General features: G+C 36.4%; 2 protein-coding genes across 15 annotated transcripts; both read right to left on the reverse strand.

The window, feature by feature from the left end:
* Window positions 1–1701: 1701 nt before the first annotated feature.
* On the reverse strand, window positions 1702–9698 carry si:dkey-23k10.5. Of its 7 annotated transcripts, none has more exons than XM_087284447.1 (6): window positions 8726–9698; window positions 7303–7971; window positions 6750–6779; window positions 4475–5179; window positions 3719–4390; window positions 1702–3633 (listed from the first exon to the last, which is right to left on the reverse strand). In XM_087284447.1, exons 1-6 carry the CDS (start codon window positions 8754–8756, stop codon window positions 3497–3499), a joined length of 2244 nt encoding a protein of 747 aa, XP_087140573.1. In that variant the 5' UTR covers window positions 8757–9698; the 3' UTR covers window positions 1702–3496. The 7 variants fall into 7 exon arrangements, with proteins under 7 accessions (XP_087140573.1, XP_087140572.1, XP_087140571.1 ...); XM_087284446.1 differs by having other exon boundaries at window positions 6750–6782; XM_087284445.1 differs by having other exon boundaries at window positions 3719–4393; window positions 6750–6782.
* On the reverse strand, window positions 8907–21109 carry si:dkey-23k10.3. Of its 8 annotated transcripts, none has more exons than XM_087284455.1 (13): window positions 20960–21109; window positions 20708–20838; window positions 19585–19758; window positions 17771–17915; window positions 17054–17227; window positions 16760–16933; window positions 13508–13681; window positions 13201–13374; window positions 12636–12809; window positions 10890–11063; window positions 10284–10457; window positions 10005–10178; window positions 8907–9698 (listed from the first exon to the last, which is right to left on the reverse strand). In XM_087284455.1, the coding sequence occupies exons 4-13, from the start codon at window positions 17824–17826 to the stop codon at window positions 9551–9553; spliced, it is 1596 nt and encodes a 531-aa protein (XP_087140581.1). In that variant the 5' UTR covers window positions 17827–17915; window positions 19585–19758; window positions 20708–20838; window positions 20960–21109; the 3' UTR covers window positions 8907–9550. The 8 variants fall into 8 exon arrangements, with proteins under 8 accessions (XP_087140581.1, XP_087140585.1, XP_087140580.1 ...); XM_087284459.1 differs by having other exon boundaries at window positions 17021–17227; XM_087284454.1 differs by having other exon boundaries at window positions 17771–17944.
* Window positions 21110–21787: the final 678 nt, after the last annotated feature.

Here is a 21787-nt window from a genome sequence, read left to right on the forward strand (position 1 = left end):
GTACTGTGAACAAATATCAAGCAAAATAACCTACCAGTTACCAGTCTTTCAAGTGTTTAAAAGCGAAAGTGAAAGTGATAGGCTACAAAGCTGACACAAAGCAACGACAGATTATTTAAGATTATTAAATTGTAGGTATTGTGTCCAAATCTTGCTCTTTCAACACCGAAATGCTTTCTGAGTTTAAAAACGAGGGTTTCCTCACGTTATCAATAGGAGTAAGCTATTCATTAAGGAAATAAATAATGTATTTGCAACCTTTTAGTTAAAGTGAAATGGTTGCATTAATTAATTAAGTTTAATTTTTCCTCACCAATTAATTAATTTTTACTTTGGTGATACTAAAGAAATTTCTATAATCTATTAAATGTTACAGCACAATTATTTATTAGGTCTTCTCATATTACAAGAATGTCGTTTATAAATGCAATCAATAATGCAATTATTCACTGATCCATTCTCACATGCTTGGTTCTTTTTTTTTTTTCATTTATAAATAATAAATTAAGACAGTCCTGCTGCTACCTACAGGGTGGTTTTCATTTGATATCTGTACTTCCTTTTAATTAATAAGTTACACATAATCTAATACTGAATTAAAAAGCAGTCTTCTTGGTATTACTTTTTTTGCAGCTGTAAATACAAGATAAATACATTAACTCTACTTTCTTTCATCTTCCATCTTTTTGAGGTTTAGCAAAAAAATATTTTTAAAAATGAGAATTATTTGCTTTAAAAGAAAACCCTGGTTTTGAATTATGTGACATTCCAATAAAAAAAAAAACTGTATTACTTATTTAGGAATAAAAATTTAAAAAGACCAAAAAAAAAGAATAAATCTTAACTATGCCCATGGCAAATAAGCATCATTAATGAGATAAAAAAAATCTATTTATAATTTAATATGGAAAAATAAACACAGCTATTTTAATGAAATAAAACACAACAAAAAACACTCTGCAATTCACTAGATTAATGTGGACTAAATGTACTTGATTTTGAAACATTCAAAATCTTTGTAAAATTACAGTTGCAGTCAGAATTATTAGCTCCCCTTTGAATTTTATTTATTTTAATATTTCCCAAATGATGTTTAACAGGGCAAGGAAATTTTCACAGTATGTCAGATAATATTTTATTTCTTCTGGAGAAAGTCTTATTTGTTTTATTTTGGCTAGAATAAAAACAGTTTTTATTTAAAAAAAACATTGTAAGGTCAAAATTATTAGCCCCTTTAAACTAATCTTTTTTTTTCTGATAGTCTACAGAACAAAACAAACCATTGTTATACAATAACCTGCCTAATTACCCTAACCTGCCTAGTTAACCTAATTATGCCTTTAAATGTCACTTTAAGCTGTATAGCAGTGTCTTGAAAAATATCTAGTAAAATATTATTTACTGTCATCATGGCAAAGATAAAATAAATCAGAGATGAGTTATTAAAACTATTATGTTTAGAAATGTGTTGAAAAAATTCTGCTCTCTGTTAAACAATTGGTGGGGAAAAAAATAAACCGCGGTGGCTAATAATTCAGGCTGATAATTGAATATATACATATATTCAAGTGGTACTCACTGCAAAGCCACATGGGCACAGCGGAGCTCTAGCAAGGAGGGGCAAGTTCAGAGACTTCTTTCGGCACTTTCTCTATAGTGACATCACTGGGGGTTGGGGTTAGGGTTAAAACAACTTATGACTACAAGCAGCCTCTCGGTTTATTTATATAGTACATTTCATATACAATGGTAATTAAAAACACTTTACAAAATATGACACAGAATTTAAATGATTAAAAACAGTATAAAAATGTATTAAGACAGGTTTAAAAGGAAGATACATTAAAAGTGAGATGTCAGATGTGCCACCACAAATCACATATTACAATTTCTTCATCATTTTTGTACCCAAGTTGTTGATTAACCTTTTAAATAAGCTCACCTACTATTTTTAACAACTTAACAGCTATTAAAAGTTATATAAGCGGATTAAATAAAGAGAACTGATCAAAAATGTTTTTCTTCTCAATGATGTGATGACAGTTCGCTGTATATCTAAATCAGTTAATAAACAATTCAGTAATTTCTAAACATTACTTTTTGAAATACAGTAATATTGCATGGTTTTTAAAATAACCTACTCAAACCCCAGCATGATGTCATTATTACACATTTAAAGCAAGCTGAAGTGAGACCACCATAAAATTAACCTGTAAATATTAAACAGTACAACAAATAATTACATTTTATATAGCTCTGGCAACTAAAGATACTGTACATACATAAAGAGCACATACCACAGATATTCACAGACAAAGCCTTGATTCTACCCTATAATTCTATTCTCACTCACCACTAGAGGAGTCACACTTACTTGCTCAGTGGGTATTGACTTTTTGTTCCCTATTTTTCCAGTCTGATCTCACGAGAAAACGTAAGTATTTTACAGTTTATTGGCTAATTTGTACGAATTCAGTCGTGCGGAATTGTACGATTTTAAAAAGGAGGTGTGGCACCTAACCCCACCCCTAAACCCAACCGTCATTAGGGGATAAGCAAATCGTACTAAATTGTACAAATTAGATCATATGAATTCATACTAATTAGCCACTAAATCAAAAAGTTACGAATTGCCATGAGATTGTGTTGATTTTTCAGAATCAGAAAGAGCTTTATTGCCAGATATGTTTACATGTGAGAAATTAGTTTTTGTGACTAAAGCTTCTACAGTGCTACAGAATGGCAGTGACATGACATAAACATAGATAATGAGATTAAAAATATACAAATTGAAAAATGTATGTACAAGTATATTTCTATAATTAAAATATTGTATGTACAATAAATTGTCATTGTAATTCCTGGACTTTTCAAACAGTGCACAAACACACTCTCATTGCAAAGCCTTATTTTGTTCTGGCTGATACTCCTCACCGTTGGCTATTTTTTAATCTGTACCTGTGAATGTTTGCTGCTTGCCTATTCCATATTAAACTGTAATGTTTTACATTGCCCATAATTATTGCTGGTAATCAAGCTCAGCCTATTTGTTTGCCACTGAAAAAAAAGCTACAGGGATCTGAACTCAGGCCCTATTTACACTGATGTGTTTTAGTTTTAAGACATTTACATTTATGTGTTTAGCAGACGCTTTTTATACAAAAATTACTTACACCTGTGAACACACACCAAGAGCAGTGGGCTGCCCAGGGAGCAGTTGGCCATTCGGTGCCTTGCTCAAGGGAATAACTTCACCAAACCAATCCACATCCACACTGGTGTTTCATCTAGCATTTCTGAAAAGGTCTCTATCTATGCTATGTTGCTTTAAATGTACATCATGAGACCATACACGCACTCTGGCATAATACTCATGCAGATTCCACTTTCAAAATTGGTATTAATTATTGTTTCTGTATATGAAATGATTGTTGCTTTTACCGCACGTTACTACACAATGTTAAACTATATGTGTTTCTTAATCTGAATTAAGTTCTCAATCAAACTCAGGGATTGACCCAAGAGACTGCACTCCAGAACTCATTTTTGAACTTGACTCTCCCGGTGCTTCTTGGGATCTCTGTGATACAAATGCTGAACCTATCCCCGAGGAAAGACTGGATTTATCACCAACTGCAAAGAGAGGAATAAAAGCATATAAAATAAAACAAATAAAACCTTAAAAATTATTGTTAATAAATCTTAAACAGCAGCTTACAGTTTACGGGATCATCTAAACTATGTGCTTTTTTAATAGGTACAGCGATTGTTCCTTTAATCTTCTCTAAAGTCTCTCTGTCAATTTCATAATGATGTCCTCTGTTTTCTCCCACCATCTCCTCGATCTTCTTCAGGAGTTCTGTGACCTGAGATCCATCACCACAGTTCTTATAGTTGAGGACATGATACCTGTTCCCACACTTCTCAATGAGCCACTGGAGCATGTCACCTTCACTTGCAATGAACACCTCAATTGGAGTTTCTTCCGGTTCATCTCCAACAGCGAACAGAACCAGTGTGTGATTCCAGACTCTTTCACCAAGAGGCTCCATGATCTTCTCAAGTGCACCTTTCTCTTCTTCTGCAAAAGAAGAGTCGACACTCTGGACTAAAATGAAAGCATGTGTTCCTCCAGAGGAGCTTTCTGTCACACTTCTCCAGATATTACGTTTAGAATCCTCAAGTCTTTCTCCAGTGAGGTAATCTTTTTCAAAACCTGGTGTGCAAACCACAGTGAGCTTCCTTCCAGCTACTTCCCCAATTTCTTCTACATTTACTTTGATTTCCTTGTCCAAAACATGCCTTCCCAAAAGTGTTTCTCCTGTCAAACTTATGCTGGAATAGTGAGGTCCAAGCAACACCATCCTCATTTCAGAAAGTTCTGCAGCATCTGCTTAAAGACAATTTATCACCATTGATTATATTTAATTCAAGCATGTAAAGCAACAATAAACCACATTTTCAGTCTACTCACCTGCTACTGAAGATCTGAATTCTTTTATATTTTGCACTTCATCTTGCAGTTGTTTTGCTCTTTCTTCTATTTTAATCCTCCTTTCTTTTACTTCTTGTAAATTTGTTTCATTTATCATAAAACAGGGTTCTTCATTTCCTGCAATCATCTCTTGTATCTTGTCTAACAGCTCTGCCACTTGACTGCCATCATCTGTGTTCTTGTTGTTGAAAACATGATATCTGTTCCCACATTTGTTTATTATCCACTGAAGAGCTTCTCCTTCACTCTCGATAAACACCTCAATGCTTGTGTCTCTCAACCAGTCACCAAAAGTAAAGAGAACAATCATGCGATCCCAGATTGTGAGACCAAGAAGGGCCACATGCTCCTCTACTGCCTTTCTGTAAACTTCAGTGAAAGAAACGTCCACTCTTATGACCAGCAGAAAGACGTGAGGTCCTGGAGGACAGTGAGATGGACTCAACACAATCTCATCTTTATACAGTCTGGGGGTGTATTTCGAGTGGTAGTTTCTTTTTCGGCCTGGAGTGTTCACCACAGTGATGTGTCTTCCTGAAACATCTCCTTCTTGTATCACAGATCTACGCAATCTTTTGCAGTCAAATGCAGGTTTGCCCAGGATGGTGTTTCCTGCTGAACTCTTGCCAGAACTGTTATATCCCAGCAGCACAATCTTCAGCTCTGAGAGGTGATGTTCATTATCTGCTGGCAGACATAAATGCTTATTTTTATGACAGGTCTAAATTCTGTTACTCTTTAAGCTTCGTTTTTATGGCTTCCAATAATATAAAGGGATATCTTCAATACAACTAAAAAGGCTGAAGACCTTTGAAGTCAGTTTACTTAACTAGATTAGCATATTGTTTAGAGGCAGCCAATTTAGCAGGAACAGTTGGTCTATACAAGGTGTTTGTGGACATACCCAAATAATTTGTGCATTGCTGTCTTGTGAAGTTTATTTATAAACAAATTTCGAGAGGAGCACGTGCTTATGATTGCTTGTGTCTGGTCCCGAATTATCCATTTGATGATTTACTAATCAGACGATTTCTAAGCCACTTTAAAAACCCTAAGTTCCATATACTAGCCCTCATTCTAAAGAATGAATCCCCCTTTCCACCCCTACTCCTCCGCCTTTTTAGATGGGTGGCATGGTGGCCCAGTTGTTAGCACTGTTGCCTCACAGCAAGAACGGTTCTGGTCCTTGCCATGCCAGCCAGCGTTTCTTGCATGGGTTTCCCTTGGGTCTCCTAGTTTCCTCCCACCGTCCAAAAACATACAACTTAAGCTAATTGACTAACTTAAATCGGCACCATAGACATGCACCTAGTAAGTAGTTATCTCTTAAGAACAATCACCATGTGTTCATTAGCTACTACCGCAGAGGAGTTCTCGAGATCTACCTGTCCTCAAACTCCCCTCTCACCTTGCAAATGGGAGGGAGCTCAGGGCTCTCTCCCGGGATAGCATGCCAAAGAAGCTTTAGAATATATCATCAGCTAAGTGTGAACTCTTGAAATAATTTAATGGTCCAGACTAGGTTGAGGTATTGTCATACCTATTTTATCAGGGAAGCAAGTTGTTTGTTTAGTAAAGTAAATCTCTGCCAGAGTCCGCTCCCGCACAGAAAACCCAGGAAACCCCCAAAGTGTTGCATTATAAACAGAAGATTTAACTGCGTTCATTGATTCAACGTGACTAATAATCACATGACCACAGAAACATCTCACAGAAGGATTTATTTCAAACACTTGAATGAAGTTATAAATTGAATCAGGAGTGAAAACTTATTAAAGTGGAATTTTCACGTGCATCACTTACTACACACAGCCATAGTTCCCTGAGAAGTGATGCAAACTGCTTTCATTATCACAAAAGGATGGAAAAGGGTCTGGATAGACCTGGTGCAGTACAATCTGAGCTGCATCCAATGCTTTTTAATGTGCTCACCTAACCCCACCCCTCACAGTGACGCCACTAGCTCCATTGAGTGCATTGAGTCTGACATTGCATCTGTGAGATATGCAATCTCAGCTTGCATCATCAAGGCTGCATCCAGATACTATTGGAATGATGCTCCATCTGAAAACACATTCATGTTTTTGAATTTCTGTATGTGTGAGTGCATCTCCCTGCATATTACACAGGGTGTAATAGTTACTATATATAGCATACTCAATCAAAATAGGCAGTTTGTCACTAACGTATAGCTACTACTCTTTACTGGGGCAGTTGTCCTAAAAAAAAGCAAAGTCTGTCATTATTTACTCACCCTCAACTTGTTCCAAACCTGTTTGAGTTTCTTCTGATGGACACAAAAGATATTTTTAAGATTATTGAAAAGCAGCAGTCATTGATAATACACTTTTTTTTCATGTCAATGGCTGCTTTTTTCCAACAGTTTTCAAAATATATCTTGTTTTCTGTTCAACAGAAGAAGAAATGTTGAAAAGTTCAGAACACCATAAGTGTCAGTAAATGGTAAGGACATCTTCTTTTTGGGGTGAACTATCCCTTAAAATAGATAACTAAAAAATCCAAAACTATTTGTGAAGATTGTGTTTCTGTGCAGTCCAAGTAACTATTAACAGCAATGGTAAATTAAACACATTCTATGCTAGTTGGTAACTTTAGTACAAATCATGCAAAATAATAACATAATGTGCCTGAGGGTTATAAATCAAACTCAGAGAGAGGTAATAATTGGTTCCTTTAATTGAAAATTGAGACTTACTGTTTATTCTAGAAGATGCCATTTTGAGTGTTTGAAATTACAATCACTCTCTTTTCAACAAAAGCAAAGTTCGTGGTAATAGAACGCTCACCAGTAGTTGTCTTGTCTTTCAGCTGCATATGCTTGATCCTTCTTTCCACTGCTCTCTTTTGCTGTTCTCTCCTCTTCTCCTCCACACGTTGTAAAGTATCTCTGTTCATTTTATAATGGTTGCCTCTGTTCCTGTCCACCATTTCCTGCATTTTCTTAATCAGTTGTGTGACCTGATATCCGTCATCCCAGTGCTTAATATTAAGCTCATGATATCGGTTTCCACATTTCTCAATGAGCCACTGGAGGTTTTCATTCTCCAACAGTCGAGTGGTCTTATCTTCCGTAAGATCTGCACAGGTGAACAACACTATGGTGTGCCTCCACACTTCCTCACCAAAACATCTCATATTATCACATAGGATGTCTTTTTCATTTTGTTTAAACGGTGTGTCCACATTTAAGACCAGGAGCAGGACATGAGGTCCTGGAGGACATTTATTCACACTCAGGACAATTTCTTGTTTGTACAGTTCAGGGTTTTCTTCAAATGGTAAATTTCCCCACCAGCCTGGAGTATCAACCACAGTGATCTTTGTTCCAGCGATTTCACTGTGTTTCTCCACACACTGCAAAGTCTGCTTTGAGTCAAACTCCGTTTTGCCCAGGATAGTGTTTCCAGCTAAACTTTTCTCATCATTCTTTGGACCCAAAAGAAGAATCCTCAGCTCTGTAAGTGAACATAAGGGATTGACTTTACAAATAAAAAAAACGTCTAGAAAGAACACCAATCTGCTTGTGGTAATATGGCACTTCTAGATGGACTGCACAATTAACTTAAAAGAATGGCATTACAACATTAGCTGCCACAATTAATTGCGAAATATAAAAAAATACAACATTTTGATCAATGGCTTCTATTTAAATTCAGTCCTAGCTAAATTAAAGTGACTGACAGCCTAAGTGATAGATAATGTAATAACAGTAGCATTGATTGTGAACCTTCTTTACATCATGCATTTACTTTGATTTTCATATTGCTTAGTGACTACACTGTAAAAAATGCAGGGTTCCACACAACTCATTCATGTTGTCCCAACACAAATTGATTATGTTAACTTAACACTTTTAACAAATTCATGTGGATTGAACCTTAAAGAAAAATAGCTGTCCAAATGAAATCTCATGAACTGTGTTGTTTCAGCTCATTTTAATTAAGTAGTTTGAACAAGTAAAAAAAAAATCGATATATTGTGTATTGTTAACTTGACTGTTTAGTAAATATCTTGTTATGCAATAGGTGATGATATATAAAACAGTTTTCAGGTTGTCTTGGATGTATGAATAAGAAACAGGTTTTAGTTGCCCTAGAAAAATGTCAATTAATAACAAATACATTAATCATTACATATTGTGCAGCTCTAATATACACTAATTAAAATTTGATAGATCAAACTGCAAACATCTAAATTCATCGCACTCACCTGAGGAATCATATGGACTGCTTGGATTCATTATGATGCTGAAAGTCCTCTTGAATGGTTAAATGTGAGGTTCTGTTTTATAAAATAATGCATTAACTGTAGTAATATACAGTTGAGCACTTTTCAAAGACGTCGTTGTGTTGCGCAGTCTAACTTGTTTTCAGAAAAGAACAGAACTGTATTTCCTTATAGCTGTTTTTTTATTGAGCCATATATTTTTACAAGCGGTCAAAGAGCAGTTAGGTGTGTTGTTTCCAAAAGAAATACATGCATTAACTGCATCTCAGATCCACAATGAAAAAACTATACAATTACTATAAATGAATTATATAAAAAAAAATGTGCAAAAAAGTTATCAAAGTTAAAACTTGTACTCATATAGTACATTAAAATGAAGTCGTTCAAAGATGTTGACAAGACATATAATACACAGAATAAAGGTCTAAACTATTTTAGTAAGGTCCACTTTTTTGAAGAGTTATTTCAAAAGACAGAACTGCTCAGATGAATCTCAAATCACTATCAGTGTTTATGAAATGTCACCTTTTGCTTGTACATGATTACATGAAATCCACTTCCTCTAAACATTAACTCTTCCTAGATTCAGTTTATTGGTTGTAAGTTAATTAGTCTGATGATAAAAGTAAAAAAAATCTGCAAAAACGAAAGAGAAACCTGCCATCTTTGAGGCCCAGTCATCACTTTGCATGTGGGGAAGAAGTCATACAATAAAAACAAATCAATCATTAACAACCAATAATAAACAGCCAATATGCTTCATTAGAATATTAATCTTAATGACTTCTTCTGTTGCCTCAAGAATGTTTAGTAAAATGCAATAGAAAGGAGCTGCACCCCAAAATCCTCAAACTTGTTACCAGACAGATCCACATTTTTCAGGTATGAGTGATCTGATCCTAGAACAGGAGCCAGAGCAGCAATACCTCCATCTGTGAAGCCACAATTTTTTAACCTAAAGAGAGAAAACAGCAGTTTATTATTTTATTGTTCTATAAAGAGTTAATAAAACTTATATTACTATTGTAAAATGAAATCAGAAAGTGGTCAAAGTAAGTTGGTGATTTTAGAAAAAATCAAGCTTGATCTTATGGGATGAACAAAAATTTTATCTTTGTTTCTCTTTATTTTTTTTTTTTAATTTCAGTTTATTAAAATTTTATTTCATCATCAGTGTCACAGAGTAACTCAAGTTTCTTAAATTAACAGATCAATGATCTCTGTCCATATAGCTTTGGGCTGTAACTGCGTTTTACTGTACTTCAGTATCTCCAGTTTACAGTGGGGATCCTCCAGTCCAGCACTGAGAAGCTTCACTCCAAAATCTCCTAGATTATTCTCAGACAGATCCAGCTCTCGCAGATTTGAGAAGTTAAATGTCAGAGCTGAAGCCAGAGCTGCACATCCTTCATCGTTCACATCACAATCGACCAGCCTGCAGGGAAAACAACAACTGACTTAAAAAAAACTAGCCATTACTGTACATCACTCATGCATGCCCACATCACTCATTTACTGACTATAACATCAACCAGCATACCAGAGGATTTCCACTTTACAATGGGGATTCTCCAGTCCAGTCGAGATCAGTCTAACTCCTGAGTCTGAAAGTTTGTTTTTAGAAAGATCCAGTACCCTTAGGTGTGAGGAGTTTGATGTCAACGCTGAAGCCAGAGAAGCACAACCTTCATCTGTGAGACCACAACCCACCAACCTGCACAGCGAACAACAATCAGCTCTATTCAGTATTTACATCCTTCAGAGACTACACTCTTGAACCATTTAACTATAGATATCTAGAGTAATATAAAACCCAGATTTAATCCACGAGAACAATGATTACAGTATATTTTCAAATAATGAGTGATTTAGTTAAAAAAAAATTGTATTTTTTCACATTACATTTAACACTGTCTTAACCACTTCATCTACAGAATAAATGTTATGTGTCATACTCTAGAACAGCCAAATTGGTGCTAACTAAAGTTATATATATATACTATATAACTAATATCAGAAATCTGCACTTGGCTCCTGTGCATACTTTCTTTAAAAGTATGACCCAAACCGTATCATAAAGATTAATATGAAGCAGAATTTAGAAAAGCAACAAAGAATCAGTTGCAATAATCAGAGATTGTCTGACTTTAATGTTTCCAGTCGGCAGCAATAATCCTCTAGTCCATCAGAGAGCATCTTCACTCCTGAATCTTCCACTTTATTTCCAGACAGATCCAGCTCTTTCAGGTGTGAGGGGTTTGAGCTCAGAACTGAAGCTAGTACACCACATCCTTCATCTGTGAGACCACAATTCACAAATCTAGAGAAAAACAACAACGCGGTTAGTACATATCCACAGTCCAAAGACATGCAGTATACAGTAGGTGAATTAGGTAAACTAAAATTGCCTATTGTGTGTGAATGAGGCCCCGTTTACACTAATATGTTTTAGTTTTTAAACTGCGTTTTAGAATGAAAACGATACGCTTCCAGACTGTCTTTCCACCCATAGTTTCTGAACAACTCTCCGTCTACATTACACCGCTGAAAACGCACATCACGTGACCACACACATACACACACACACACTGGCATGCACTGCAGCATGCTTTGAGCACATCTACCCGTATGAAACTGCGGTCAGGCCAGTCGCTGTGCACGTCAAACAAGGATCTACCGCTGGATGTAATCTCACAATATTTGTTAACTGTAATATTAAATTCATCTTATTGTCTACTGTATATCTAACAACATATTCCCCGACTTTGGTTCTTTGAATCTTTTACTTGTTCTCAGGTAATGTGTTTTGGCTGAGCGCGAAAATAAGTTAATATATTTATTAATGTTACCGTGTACACTGATTCTGTATATTGACTGATTGCTTGCCTTTATTTCCTATATTGTATAAACTTATTCTTCGTTATATTTTTATAATGGCCATTATTGATTATTAAACTGATATTCAGCAAAAGAAAGGGCATGTTTCGTATTTTCAATGAAAATTAAAGGAAGCAGTGTTATAGGTTGTGTTTTGTTATAAATATGCATGCAGTGAAGATGATGGCCATATAAATATGTAGCTACACAACGCCTCAACATTTCTGCTGACTGTTTAGTTGTTATTATCAGAATGAAAATAGGCAGATCCTTTTATCATGTTTTCATTTTATTGTTAAGAAAGTGAAACAACATAGCCAGGGTGATGCGAATAAGGTTATACAGTACACTGTTCACTTTGAAGATTTACCTGACGTGTCCTCGGGAGTTTGTTGTCCATATCAAACTTGCAAAGTCTGAACTTACAAGGAGAGGATGCAGGACTGAACTGTGTGCAGGCTACTTAATATTGAGGAAAAAGCCCCAATCAGATTGCGAATGTCTGCAGCCTCGCCTCAATTTTCAGATGTTTCTGTTTTCCCCCATCAACACTGACACAGAGCAGCAGCATTTTAGAATAAAAACAGCCTCATAAGCGTTTTCAAAATGCTAAATTTTCTGCGCTAGAAAACTTCGGGATAGTGTGGATGGATGATGTAACCGTAGCCAAACTTATGCTTTTTAAAAGGAAATATATTACTGTAAACAGGGCCTGAGAGAGCATATGTGTGTTTCCCAGCAATGGGGCTTTACAAGTAAGTGTACTCTCAATGCAGAGATGCGGCTGGAAGGGCATTCACTCAAAAAAACATTTGCCAGAGTAACTGGTGGTAGATAACCCGTGATAAATCTTGAACTAAGCCGAAGCAAAGTGAGTTAAGAACAATATGAAAACTTTATGTACATAGTGTATTGTGTATTGCACCAAATGATTGATTTAAATGCATCTACTTAAAAAATAAGGCCACTTAATGTAAAATGGGACCATGGGTGGCACTCAAAATGAGAATCTTACCTTAAAGCATCAAATTTTGATAAATGTCCCTCTAGCTCAGCAAAAAAAGCCTTGACTCCTGAATCTCCTAGTTTATTCTCAGACAGATCCAGCTCTCTAAGCTTCGAGATCTTCAATCTCAGAGCAGATGCCAGTGAAACACATTCTTCATCTTTGAGATTACAATTACGCAATCTAGAGACAGAGAAAGTACACTATTACATTTCTGAGCATGACAAACAGTTGTAAACCATATCAAGAATATGATTCCTAATTGGTGAGATTTCAGATAGAACACCCTAATTAGACAGACTTTTAGCCTAAAGGCTTATTCACACTGCACTGACAGATGCCAGCAGACACTTTGCTGGTTTTTAATGGATCAGTCAGTTTTGCCATCTGCCTGAGCTTGTTTTTTAGGATGTAGATCATCTGAGAAACAACATGCTGTAATCTGGTGATTGTCCATGTGTGTCTGTGCTGAATGAATTGGCCTTAACAATGTGCAAGTTTAGGTGTCACAATGATAATAAAATACTTCCTTTGAGAACAATTTCAATTGCAACAGTCAAAGCCATGATCTTACTTCAAGGTCTCCAGTTTACAGTATGGACTCTCCAATACTTCAGAAAGCAGCTTTATTTCGAAGCATTCAAGGTTATTCCCAGAGAGATCCAGATTTCTCAAGTGTGAGGGGTTTGATCTCAGAGCTGATACCAGAACAATCCAACCATTACCTGTGATGTCACAACTGACCAACCTGCGGAGAGAATAATAAACTGAAATCTCCATGAGCGACAACTGTATTTGACCTAAAATTAAACCAGCTTTGCCTTAACTATAAAACTAAATGCAAAGTAGCCTTTTTTTGAGATTCATGTTCATGATCTTACCTCAGTGTTTCAAGTTGACAATAAGGCATCTCCAGTGCAATAGAGAGCATGTGTACCCCAAATTCTCCCAGTTTATTTTTAGACAGATCCAACTCTCTCAGGTATGAAGGGTTTGATCTAAGACCTGCACCGAGAGCAGCAAAACCATCATCTGTGATTCCACAATCATTTAACCTGGAGAAACACACTCAGTTTAGGGCAACTTATTTCAAAAGATTTTGAAGATACCGCTCATTCGTATAGTAAGATTAGAACCAGAATTTACTACATTGCTGTTCAAGGGCAAAGTACAGTGACAACACATTTTTTCAAAATTAAGTTAAAGTTGTTCACCCTAAAAAAGAAATCTTACAATATTTACTTTTTCTCTCTCTCTCTCTCTCTCTCTCTCTCTCTCTCTCTCTCTCTCTCTCTCTCTCTCTCGAGTGGTTCCAACCCTTTATGAGTTTGTTTTGCTGAACATAAAAATAAAATACTCTGAAGAAAGCTGAAAAGCATTGACTTCCATAGTAGAAAAAAAAATCATATGGAAGTCCAATTTACTGTTGAACAGAAGAAAGTGAAACAGATTTGGAACAATGGCCCGTTTCCACTGAGTGGTACGGTTCGGTATGCTTTTATGGCAATTTCCACTGTCAAAAGGTACCAAAAAGCGAACCGTACCGAACCACTTTTCACATTCCCTTTGCAAAGGGTACCTAGCATGACAAAAGGGTACCATAAGATGGGGCTTGACGTGCAGCCGAACGCTATTGGTTTACAGAGATACGTCACTAGCGCACACAAGCAGGAGAATGAAAACAAAGGAACTGCCATTTTAAAATACACAGCTGAGCTGTGACATTACAACGTAATACTATATACATATAATAACAAGCAATGGTCGACCCGAGCTCAAACAAACCTTGTCGTCGCCTTGATGAACAGCCACAAAGCCAAAAAGAATAAAATCTGCCGTGTCCTGTTTTTGTTTTACGAGGTCGTCTAAAAGCGCGAACGGATTCACTTTCTTCAGAGAGCTTGCATGAACATCTATATTTAAAATAACAAACGACTTGAGCTGATGATAATAAAGTGCATGTGATTATTGAAGTGCTTCTGACATCTGATCCTTTCAGAAACAAACGCAAGAGTGATGCACGAAAAAACAAAGGAGCAAATGATTCTTCCAGCAACCTAAAACATAAACAAACTGACATTTTTTATCATCACCTTTTGGACTATTATGCACTTACTGTGAGGCTTCTGTATATGCTGCATGTTTTTTTTTAAAGCCAAATAAGGACTAAATGTATGCTGTGTGTAGTTTTTCTGTATTTGGTAATACATCTAAGACTGTAAGGGTCTGTATGTGTTCATATACAGTGTGTTGCATTTAAAACATTAAAGTTACCATTGGTACCCTTTTGGCAGTGGAAATGCAAGCCTGATAAATGTGACCAGTAAAAATCTGTACATACTGTACCACTCAGTGGAAACAGGCCACAAGTGACCAGGAGTAAAAGATGCCAGAGTTTTCAGTTTTGGCCGAAGTAAACCTTTAGGGCTGGTGTCACCAATCTTGGTCAGTGTCCCTCCAGAGTTTAGCTCCAACCTGCCTCAACACACGTCCCTGGAAGTGTCAAATATACCTGGTAAGATCTTGTTTGCCTTGATCAGGTGTATTTGATTAGGGTTGGGGCTAAACTCTGCAGGACACCGCAAGTAGGTTTCGCTGCAGCCCAGAGACTTCAAGTAAGAGGGGTTACAGCGCAAGTAGGTTGGGTGACCTCCAAGTGGGAGGGACTTATACCACAAGTAGGTTGGGTTTAGGGGGTGTAGGTGGAGCAGATATTAATAAAACAGGTTACTGTAAGGTTGGGTTTAGGGTTGGGGTAGATGTAGAAGTTCATAAGACACAACAGGTTACTGTAAGGTTGGGTTTAGGGTTGGGGTAGATGTAGACGTTAATAAAACACATTAGGTTACTGTGATGTTGGGTTAAGGGTTGGGATAGATGTAGACATTCATAAAGCACAATATTGGACTCATGTACAAGGCATTAAAAATGAAAAACTCTAGGTTTGGACAGTCCACTTGGAGCTAAGGCTCACTCACTCGAAGTTCAAGTCCCACCCACTTAGAGCTGGTTCTGACCACCATTTATACCCATCTCTGACACCAGCCCTCCAGAAACAAGTCTGGTGACCCCTACTTTAGAGCCTGAAGTGAAGTTTTATAAACTAATTTTGAGAGGAGCATGTGATATGATTGAGCACGACTGGCTGCTCATCTGTAATCAGTAATAATCCAATCAAAGTGATCCAAGCTTACAATAAATGGATCATTTTTAAGACACTGCTAGCTGCAGAGCCACTTGGGCTCAAATGAGGGGGAGCTTGAGCTCCAACTCTTCCCCCTATAACAACCCGGGCTCATTGTGAAAACGTAGCTCCGTGGACGTTTCTGCGGACCGCGAGATACGTCCCGGGAGGTACGTATTCGAGCGTTTTTTGTTTTCGCGGATCCGCGAGAGGCTGCTGTGGACCCGGCCGCCCACTTCTTCCTCCTTCCCTAAACCCGAGCGACGGTTTGCAAAAGCCATCCAGAAAAAAAAAAAGCAAAAGCCCTCGTCTTCGCCGCGTTCTCGCACTTATTTTTCGGATTCTGTTTTTCATCTTACCTAATTTCTGGAACCGCTGTTCCCTGGACTCGATCCCGGTCGTCGTCCCCGTTCCTTGCTGGAGCTCAGCACTGCCCAAGTGGCTCTGCAGTGAGTACCACTTGTCATTTGTCCCAACTGTTCTATTTTCATTTTAGAAGAATCCCCCCTTCCACCCCATCTCCTCCTTTTCCTCCATTTTCTATGGGGAGCTCTCGAGACCTACCTGACCTCAGATCCCCTTATATGCTTATTGACCTGGCGGGAGCTTTGTGCTCAAGTTTCTCCAAGCTCAGTGTTCTATCCCGGGACAGCATGCCAAACCTAGTATTAATGCTAATCATATCTAAGTGGGAACTCTTGAACTGGGCTTTGTGACATCAATTCTGTCTTGTGAAATCCTGGTTCAATGTTGTCCCGTTTCAGAGAATCGTAACCCCTGATCTATCCATAATCACAGCATGACTGGCTGGAGGGTGTAAACATTTAGTCTACTAAGGGATTTAGTGTTTGCATAGTTACTGCACTTTGCCTTTGAAGGGCAGCATAAAAAATCTGAATATACTGATGCTCGTCTGGATCCACTGTATCGCTCAAAGACATGACATTACCTCAGTATTTCTAGCTCCCAGTAAGGAATCTCCATGGCTGAGGACAGCACCATCATGGTTAAGTAACCTATGTTATTCTTTGACAGATCCAGCTCTCTCAGGTGTGAGGGGTTCGATCTCAGAGCAGACATCAGAGCTGCACCACCTTCTTCTGTAAAACTACAATTCACCAATCTGCAAGATAAAAAATACAAAATAAAACAAAATATGCACACAATAATCACCAGTGCAACAATGGACAACTGCTAAGATGCATCTTACGAGGTTTGCCTCAGGTTTGATTCATAATCTTACTTTAATGTCTTCAGCTCCCAGTAAGGACTCTCCAATACAGAAGAGAGCAGCATTGTATGTAAATAGCATAGGCTATTCTCAGACAGATCCAGCTCTTTTAGGTGTGAAGGGTTTGATCTCAGAGCTTTATTAAGAACAACAAAACCTTCATCAGTTAAACCACACTTGACCAACCTGCAGAAAAGAAAGAAAACAAAACATGAAGCTTTAAGAAAATAACAACTATAAGACCTTAGACTGATATGGATTTGTTAATGGTTAGATATTCGAAATTGTTACAATTGGTTCATTTAAATCTTGGTTACACATCCTTACATTTTTAGATCAAGAAATCATGAACAGTCGGGGTTATGTTTTGAAATAGTTCTTTACCGAAAAGATACCATGCAATAAAAGGTTTACCAAATTTCAGCAAATTATTAATTCATTTATTTTCTTAGAGAACGCATTAGCTTCTTAAAGACATTTAAAAACAACCAGCATGTCAAAAGCAACCCCCCAATTTACAGCATATATAAAAAAGCTGTAATTTGTATGTGTAAAATAATCCACTGTCCAAAAAATTTTGATTTACTGTTCACTTTTAATTAACAATTTTGTGATTTACTTAATGAAATATGCCCCATATTGACACACTTGTGCTTTTAACAAAAGGTTACGTTATTAATATGGGATTCTTGATTTTCCATTGCATACAGCACTCGTGTTAAATCTTACCTCAGTTTCTCCAATTTGCAGGAAGAATTTTCCAGACCAGCAGCGAGCACCAACATTTCTACATCATCTAGCTTATTCTTTGACAGATCCAGCTCTCTTAGGTGTGAGGGGTTTGATGCGAGAGCTGAAGCCAAATGACTACAACCTTCATATGTGAGATCACAATCATTCATCCTGCAGAAAACAATATTACATACTTCACATAATAAAATACTTAAACCCAGGGTGCAAATTACAGGGGGGTTTGACGATTGATAATTAACGATTGATTTCCCTTAAAGGACATCAAAACAAGATGTATGGGGGGGTCTGCCCTTTAATAGTAAGGCAGAGCTTACTCTGATATCTGATCTTAAATATTAATAATTAAAAATGTAAAATATGAATATACATTTGATCCCCCTAAAACAAATTATACCATTGTGAATGCATGATCGCACCAATTAATGCTAGGATAATTATTATTTAACAGTCTGAAACTAGTCTTAACTATCTTAAGTATTTAAAAAACATGATTCTTGTAAAATGGGTGTTTATGCATGTAGCCTAAAAAAAGACAAATTAGGCAAATCATTTGTTTAGTCTAACCTACAGTAACCTTTGCATTTACATTTAGTCATTAAGCAGACGCTTTTATCCAAAGCGATTTACAAATAAAAATGGTCACAAAATAGCCCTCAAAACACTGAAAACGTATACATTGTATCATTAAATTATATGTAATTTAAAAATTCATAAATTTTATTTACTGAAGCATGTTTTTATCAAACTACTATTGAATAAAAATTGGCCTCCGCCCCATAAGTCAATGTATAATTCGCACACTGCTTAAATTTTACACAACTTATTAGAATTTTCAGAACAAAATCTCACACATTAATACATAAATTTTTTTTTCATTTAATTGACCGTTGTTGTTGACTATCATACTGTATATTATTAGGCCAGCACATTCGTCGGTAGAGCTACGCATTGATGAATTTGCTCTTTAGTGTTTGGACTCTCAGTAGTGATTTTTAAACCACACTGAACTCAGCTAAACTGAACTGAACTTAAACACTAAAAAACTGAACTACACTGTTCCAATTTACAACAAACTTCTACGTGAAGCTACTTTAACACAATCTACATTGTAAAAGCGCTATACAAATAAAGGTGAATTGAATTAAATTATCCTGCTTTTTTAATCCTCATGTTGTGTTCCAGTTTATTTATTTATTTATTTTACCCTGAGGGTTTTGGACCTTAAAATGTTAGCTAATGTTATTGTATTGTGCTAAAACTTGAACTGACTTGGTTCACACATAATATAACTATATATTTTTTTACTATTTGTGGTCAAAAATGTGCATGTGCTTTATTTAAAATTGGCATTATCATATATTTACTTAAAGAGATAGTTCACCCAAAATAAAAAAAGCAAAGCTTGAAGTTTATGAATTTCTTGACATTTATGGATTTTAAATGTTTTTTGAATGTTTAATAAGAAAAACAGACATTCATTGGAAGAGCAACAACACTATAGAATCAATGGCTATTTTTTCTTGTCATTATTCAGCGTATATTCCTTTGTGTTCAAAAAAAAAAAGAAAGACACTTGCACTGGTTTGGAACAAGTGGATGACGAGTGACAGACAAAATTTTTATTTTTGGGGTGAACTATCCCTTTAATATTTACAAGATAATTATCACTCAGCTTGTAAAATATAAAGCAACCACAATTTATATACAACTTGACCAGAGAAACAAACACATAATATTCTTAAAGGAGAGAGCTCATTTTAAGATTTGAAGCATTTTTGAAAGGATCTTACTTCAATGATACAAGATCAGAACAATTATTTTCGAGTGCAGCAGAGAGCACCATCACCCCTGCATCTCCCAGTTTGTTTTCAGACAGATCCAGTTCTCTCAGGTGTGAGAGTTTTGATGTCAGAGCTTTAGCCAGAGCAAAACAGGCCTCATCTGTGATTCCACAAGCACTAAACCTATAAGGAAACACATTCACACATAGAAAGAAAGTGAGTGCTTATTGAATTTCTCATATTAAAAATCTTTGAATTTTTTAATAACAGCAAGTTGAAGGACTTTCATGGACATTTTAAAGCACTATTCGTTTTAAATCAAGTACTTTTATTAATTCCCCCAGCATATGTAGTGCCATGGAAGTCCTTACTGTACTTAACATTTCACTAACAACTAATATTTACATTAAAATGTCAGAGAAATTATGTTGTAGTGCAGTGGGAAGCAAAATCGGCTCACAGCAAGAAGGTCACTGGTTCGAGCCCCGGCTGGGTCAGTTTGCATTTCTGTGTGGAGTATGCATGTTCTCTTCGTGTTTGCGTGGGCTTCCTCTGGGTGCTCTGGTTTCCCCCACAAGTGCAAAGACACGTGGAACAGGTGATTTGGCTAAGCTTAATGGTCCGTAGTGTATGTGTGTGAATGAGTGTGTATGGGTGTTTCCCAGTGATAGGTTTGTGGCTGGAAGGGCATCCACTGTGTAAAACATATGCTGGATAAGTTGGCGGTACATTCTGCTGTGGCGACCCCAGATTATTGAAGGGACTAAGCCAAAAAGTAACAGTCATGCTCAAAGAACTTAAGTAAATTTTGTTAAATTCAATACTGGTAATAGGTTTTTGAAAAAATTATAAACTGTGCATTATTTGTGATAGTTCTTGTACAATTACGAATCAAATTAATAATTTTAGCTCTGTTTTTTTGCAGTAGCACGGTACAATTGCTAAAATAACACCATAAACAAGTTTAATTTAAAATTTAATTCAAGCACAACAAAGACCTTTGTTTGTTTTTAAGCACTTTCCAGGCCTTGAATCCATGTCTGAAATGCAAGTACTTTCAAGAATTGTGGTAATACTGGACTGATTAAAGACAAGAAAGTGCGGGAAGAAGGTGATTTATAATCTGATTTACCTCAACGTTTCCAGATTAACTTGCCATTGCAGCAGAGTAGAGAGCAGATGAATCCTGGAAAACTCGTGATAACAGTTTCTCTCAAATTTTAATATGTATGATGGTCGAACGAAGGAACGTAGAACTGTAGACTGGGGGAAACGACAAACGGGTCAGTTTGAGAGTTTCGATTCCCAAAAAATGCTCTAGGTTTCGTTTTCGATTCATGTTGTTCCAATAGGATAAAAACATTTTTACCTTATACCCACTTACCTCTGTTTGACCTGAATAAAGATGAGTGGTGTGCAGAAACACCATTTCTGTGCAGTTTTTAGACAACTGCTGAGAACATGAGGCTAACCTCAGTTACTGGGCTATATTGTAAACAATACTACACAAACGAGGCTGCAGACTTGGATCCAGACAGATCTACGGCCCAAGCAGTTTTACGGCCCAGGCAATTTTACGCCCCTGTTGTTCCTGTTGTGTCCAGTAGAGGGAGGCAGTACAGTATTATTTTAAGCCTCCAGAACTTTATCACACCCAACCAAACGCGACAAGATGAAGAGGTATCTATGTTAAATACGTGTTTAAAACAGAAGCAAACATGAAACTTAAACCTTTTTTTATTAGATTAAGGTCGATATGACTGTATGTCAACACAAACAAATTGGTGTAGTATAACAGCAATGTTTTACTTTGACTCAATTTTAGCTAACTATGTGTACATGTTCTACATCAACAAAAGAGTAAAATAACATTAACCTACATAAGAAAGTGTGTTATGTAGGCTAATTTTCTTTTACCTTTTTGTCTCAGCAAGGGAGTAATTATTATATATTTAATAATTATTTAAAGATATATATTTTCTCATAGATTAGACAATACACTTGCATGGTCTGGGTTGTCAGCCAGATCTACACTTCAACTACACAACATTATTCCTCCAAATTTGACTTTCTTAAATATTGAAATAAATCTAAACAGATCTAAAAAATTTAATTGATTTTATTTTAAATTTTAAAATCACATTGCTTTCAATTACAATCAATATAATACAATCCTGTTCTAGTTTAAACAATTAAACTATCATATATCTAT

Source organism: Danio rerio, chromosome 15, assembly GCF_052040795.2.
Source record: "Danio rerio strain M-AB ecotype USA chromosome 15, GRCz13ab, whole genome shotgun sequence".
In the NCBI taxonomy this organism is placed as follows: Eukaryota; Metazoa; Chordata; class Actinopteri; order Cypriniformes; family Danionidae; genus Danio; species Danio rerio.

Excerpts from the sequence above, each read along its gene's own strand:
- si:dkey-23k10.5 (XM_087284445.1), bottom strand. The coding sequence starts at position 8,756 with ATGAATCCAAGCAGTCCATATGATTCCTCAG. Across the intron at positions 7,972-8,725 it reads CAGTCCATATGATTCCTCAG|AGCTGAGGATTCTTCTTTTG; the intron begins GTGAGTGCGATG and ends GTTCACTTACAG. Across the intron at positions 6,783-7,302 it reads GAAAGACAAGACAACTACTG|AAGAAACTCAAACAGGTTTG; the intron begins GTGAGCGTTCTA and ends TGTGTCCATCAG.
- si:dkey-23k10.3 (XM_087284453.1), bottom strand. The coding sequence starts at position 21,004 with ATGGTGTTTCTGCACACCACTCATCTTTATTCAGGTCAAACAGAGGTA. Across the intron at positions 17,228-17,770 it reads TGCAAATTGGAGAAACTGAG|GTTGGTCAAGTGTGGTTTAA; the intron begins GTAAGATTTAAC and ends TCTTTTCTGCAG. Across the intron at positions 10,458-10,889 it reads TGCCGACTGGAAACATTAAA|GTTGGTGGGTTGTGGTCTCA; the intron begins GTCAGACAATCT and ends TTCGCTGTGCAG.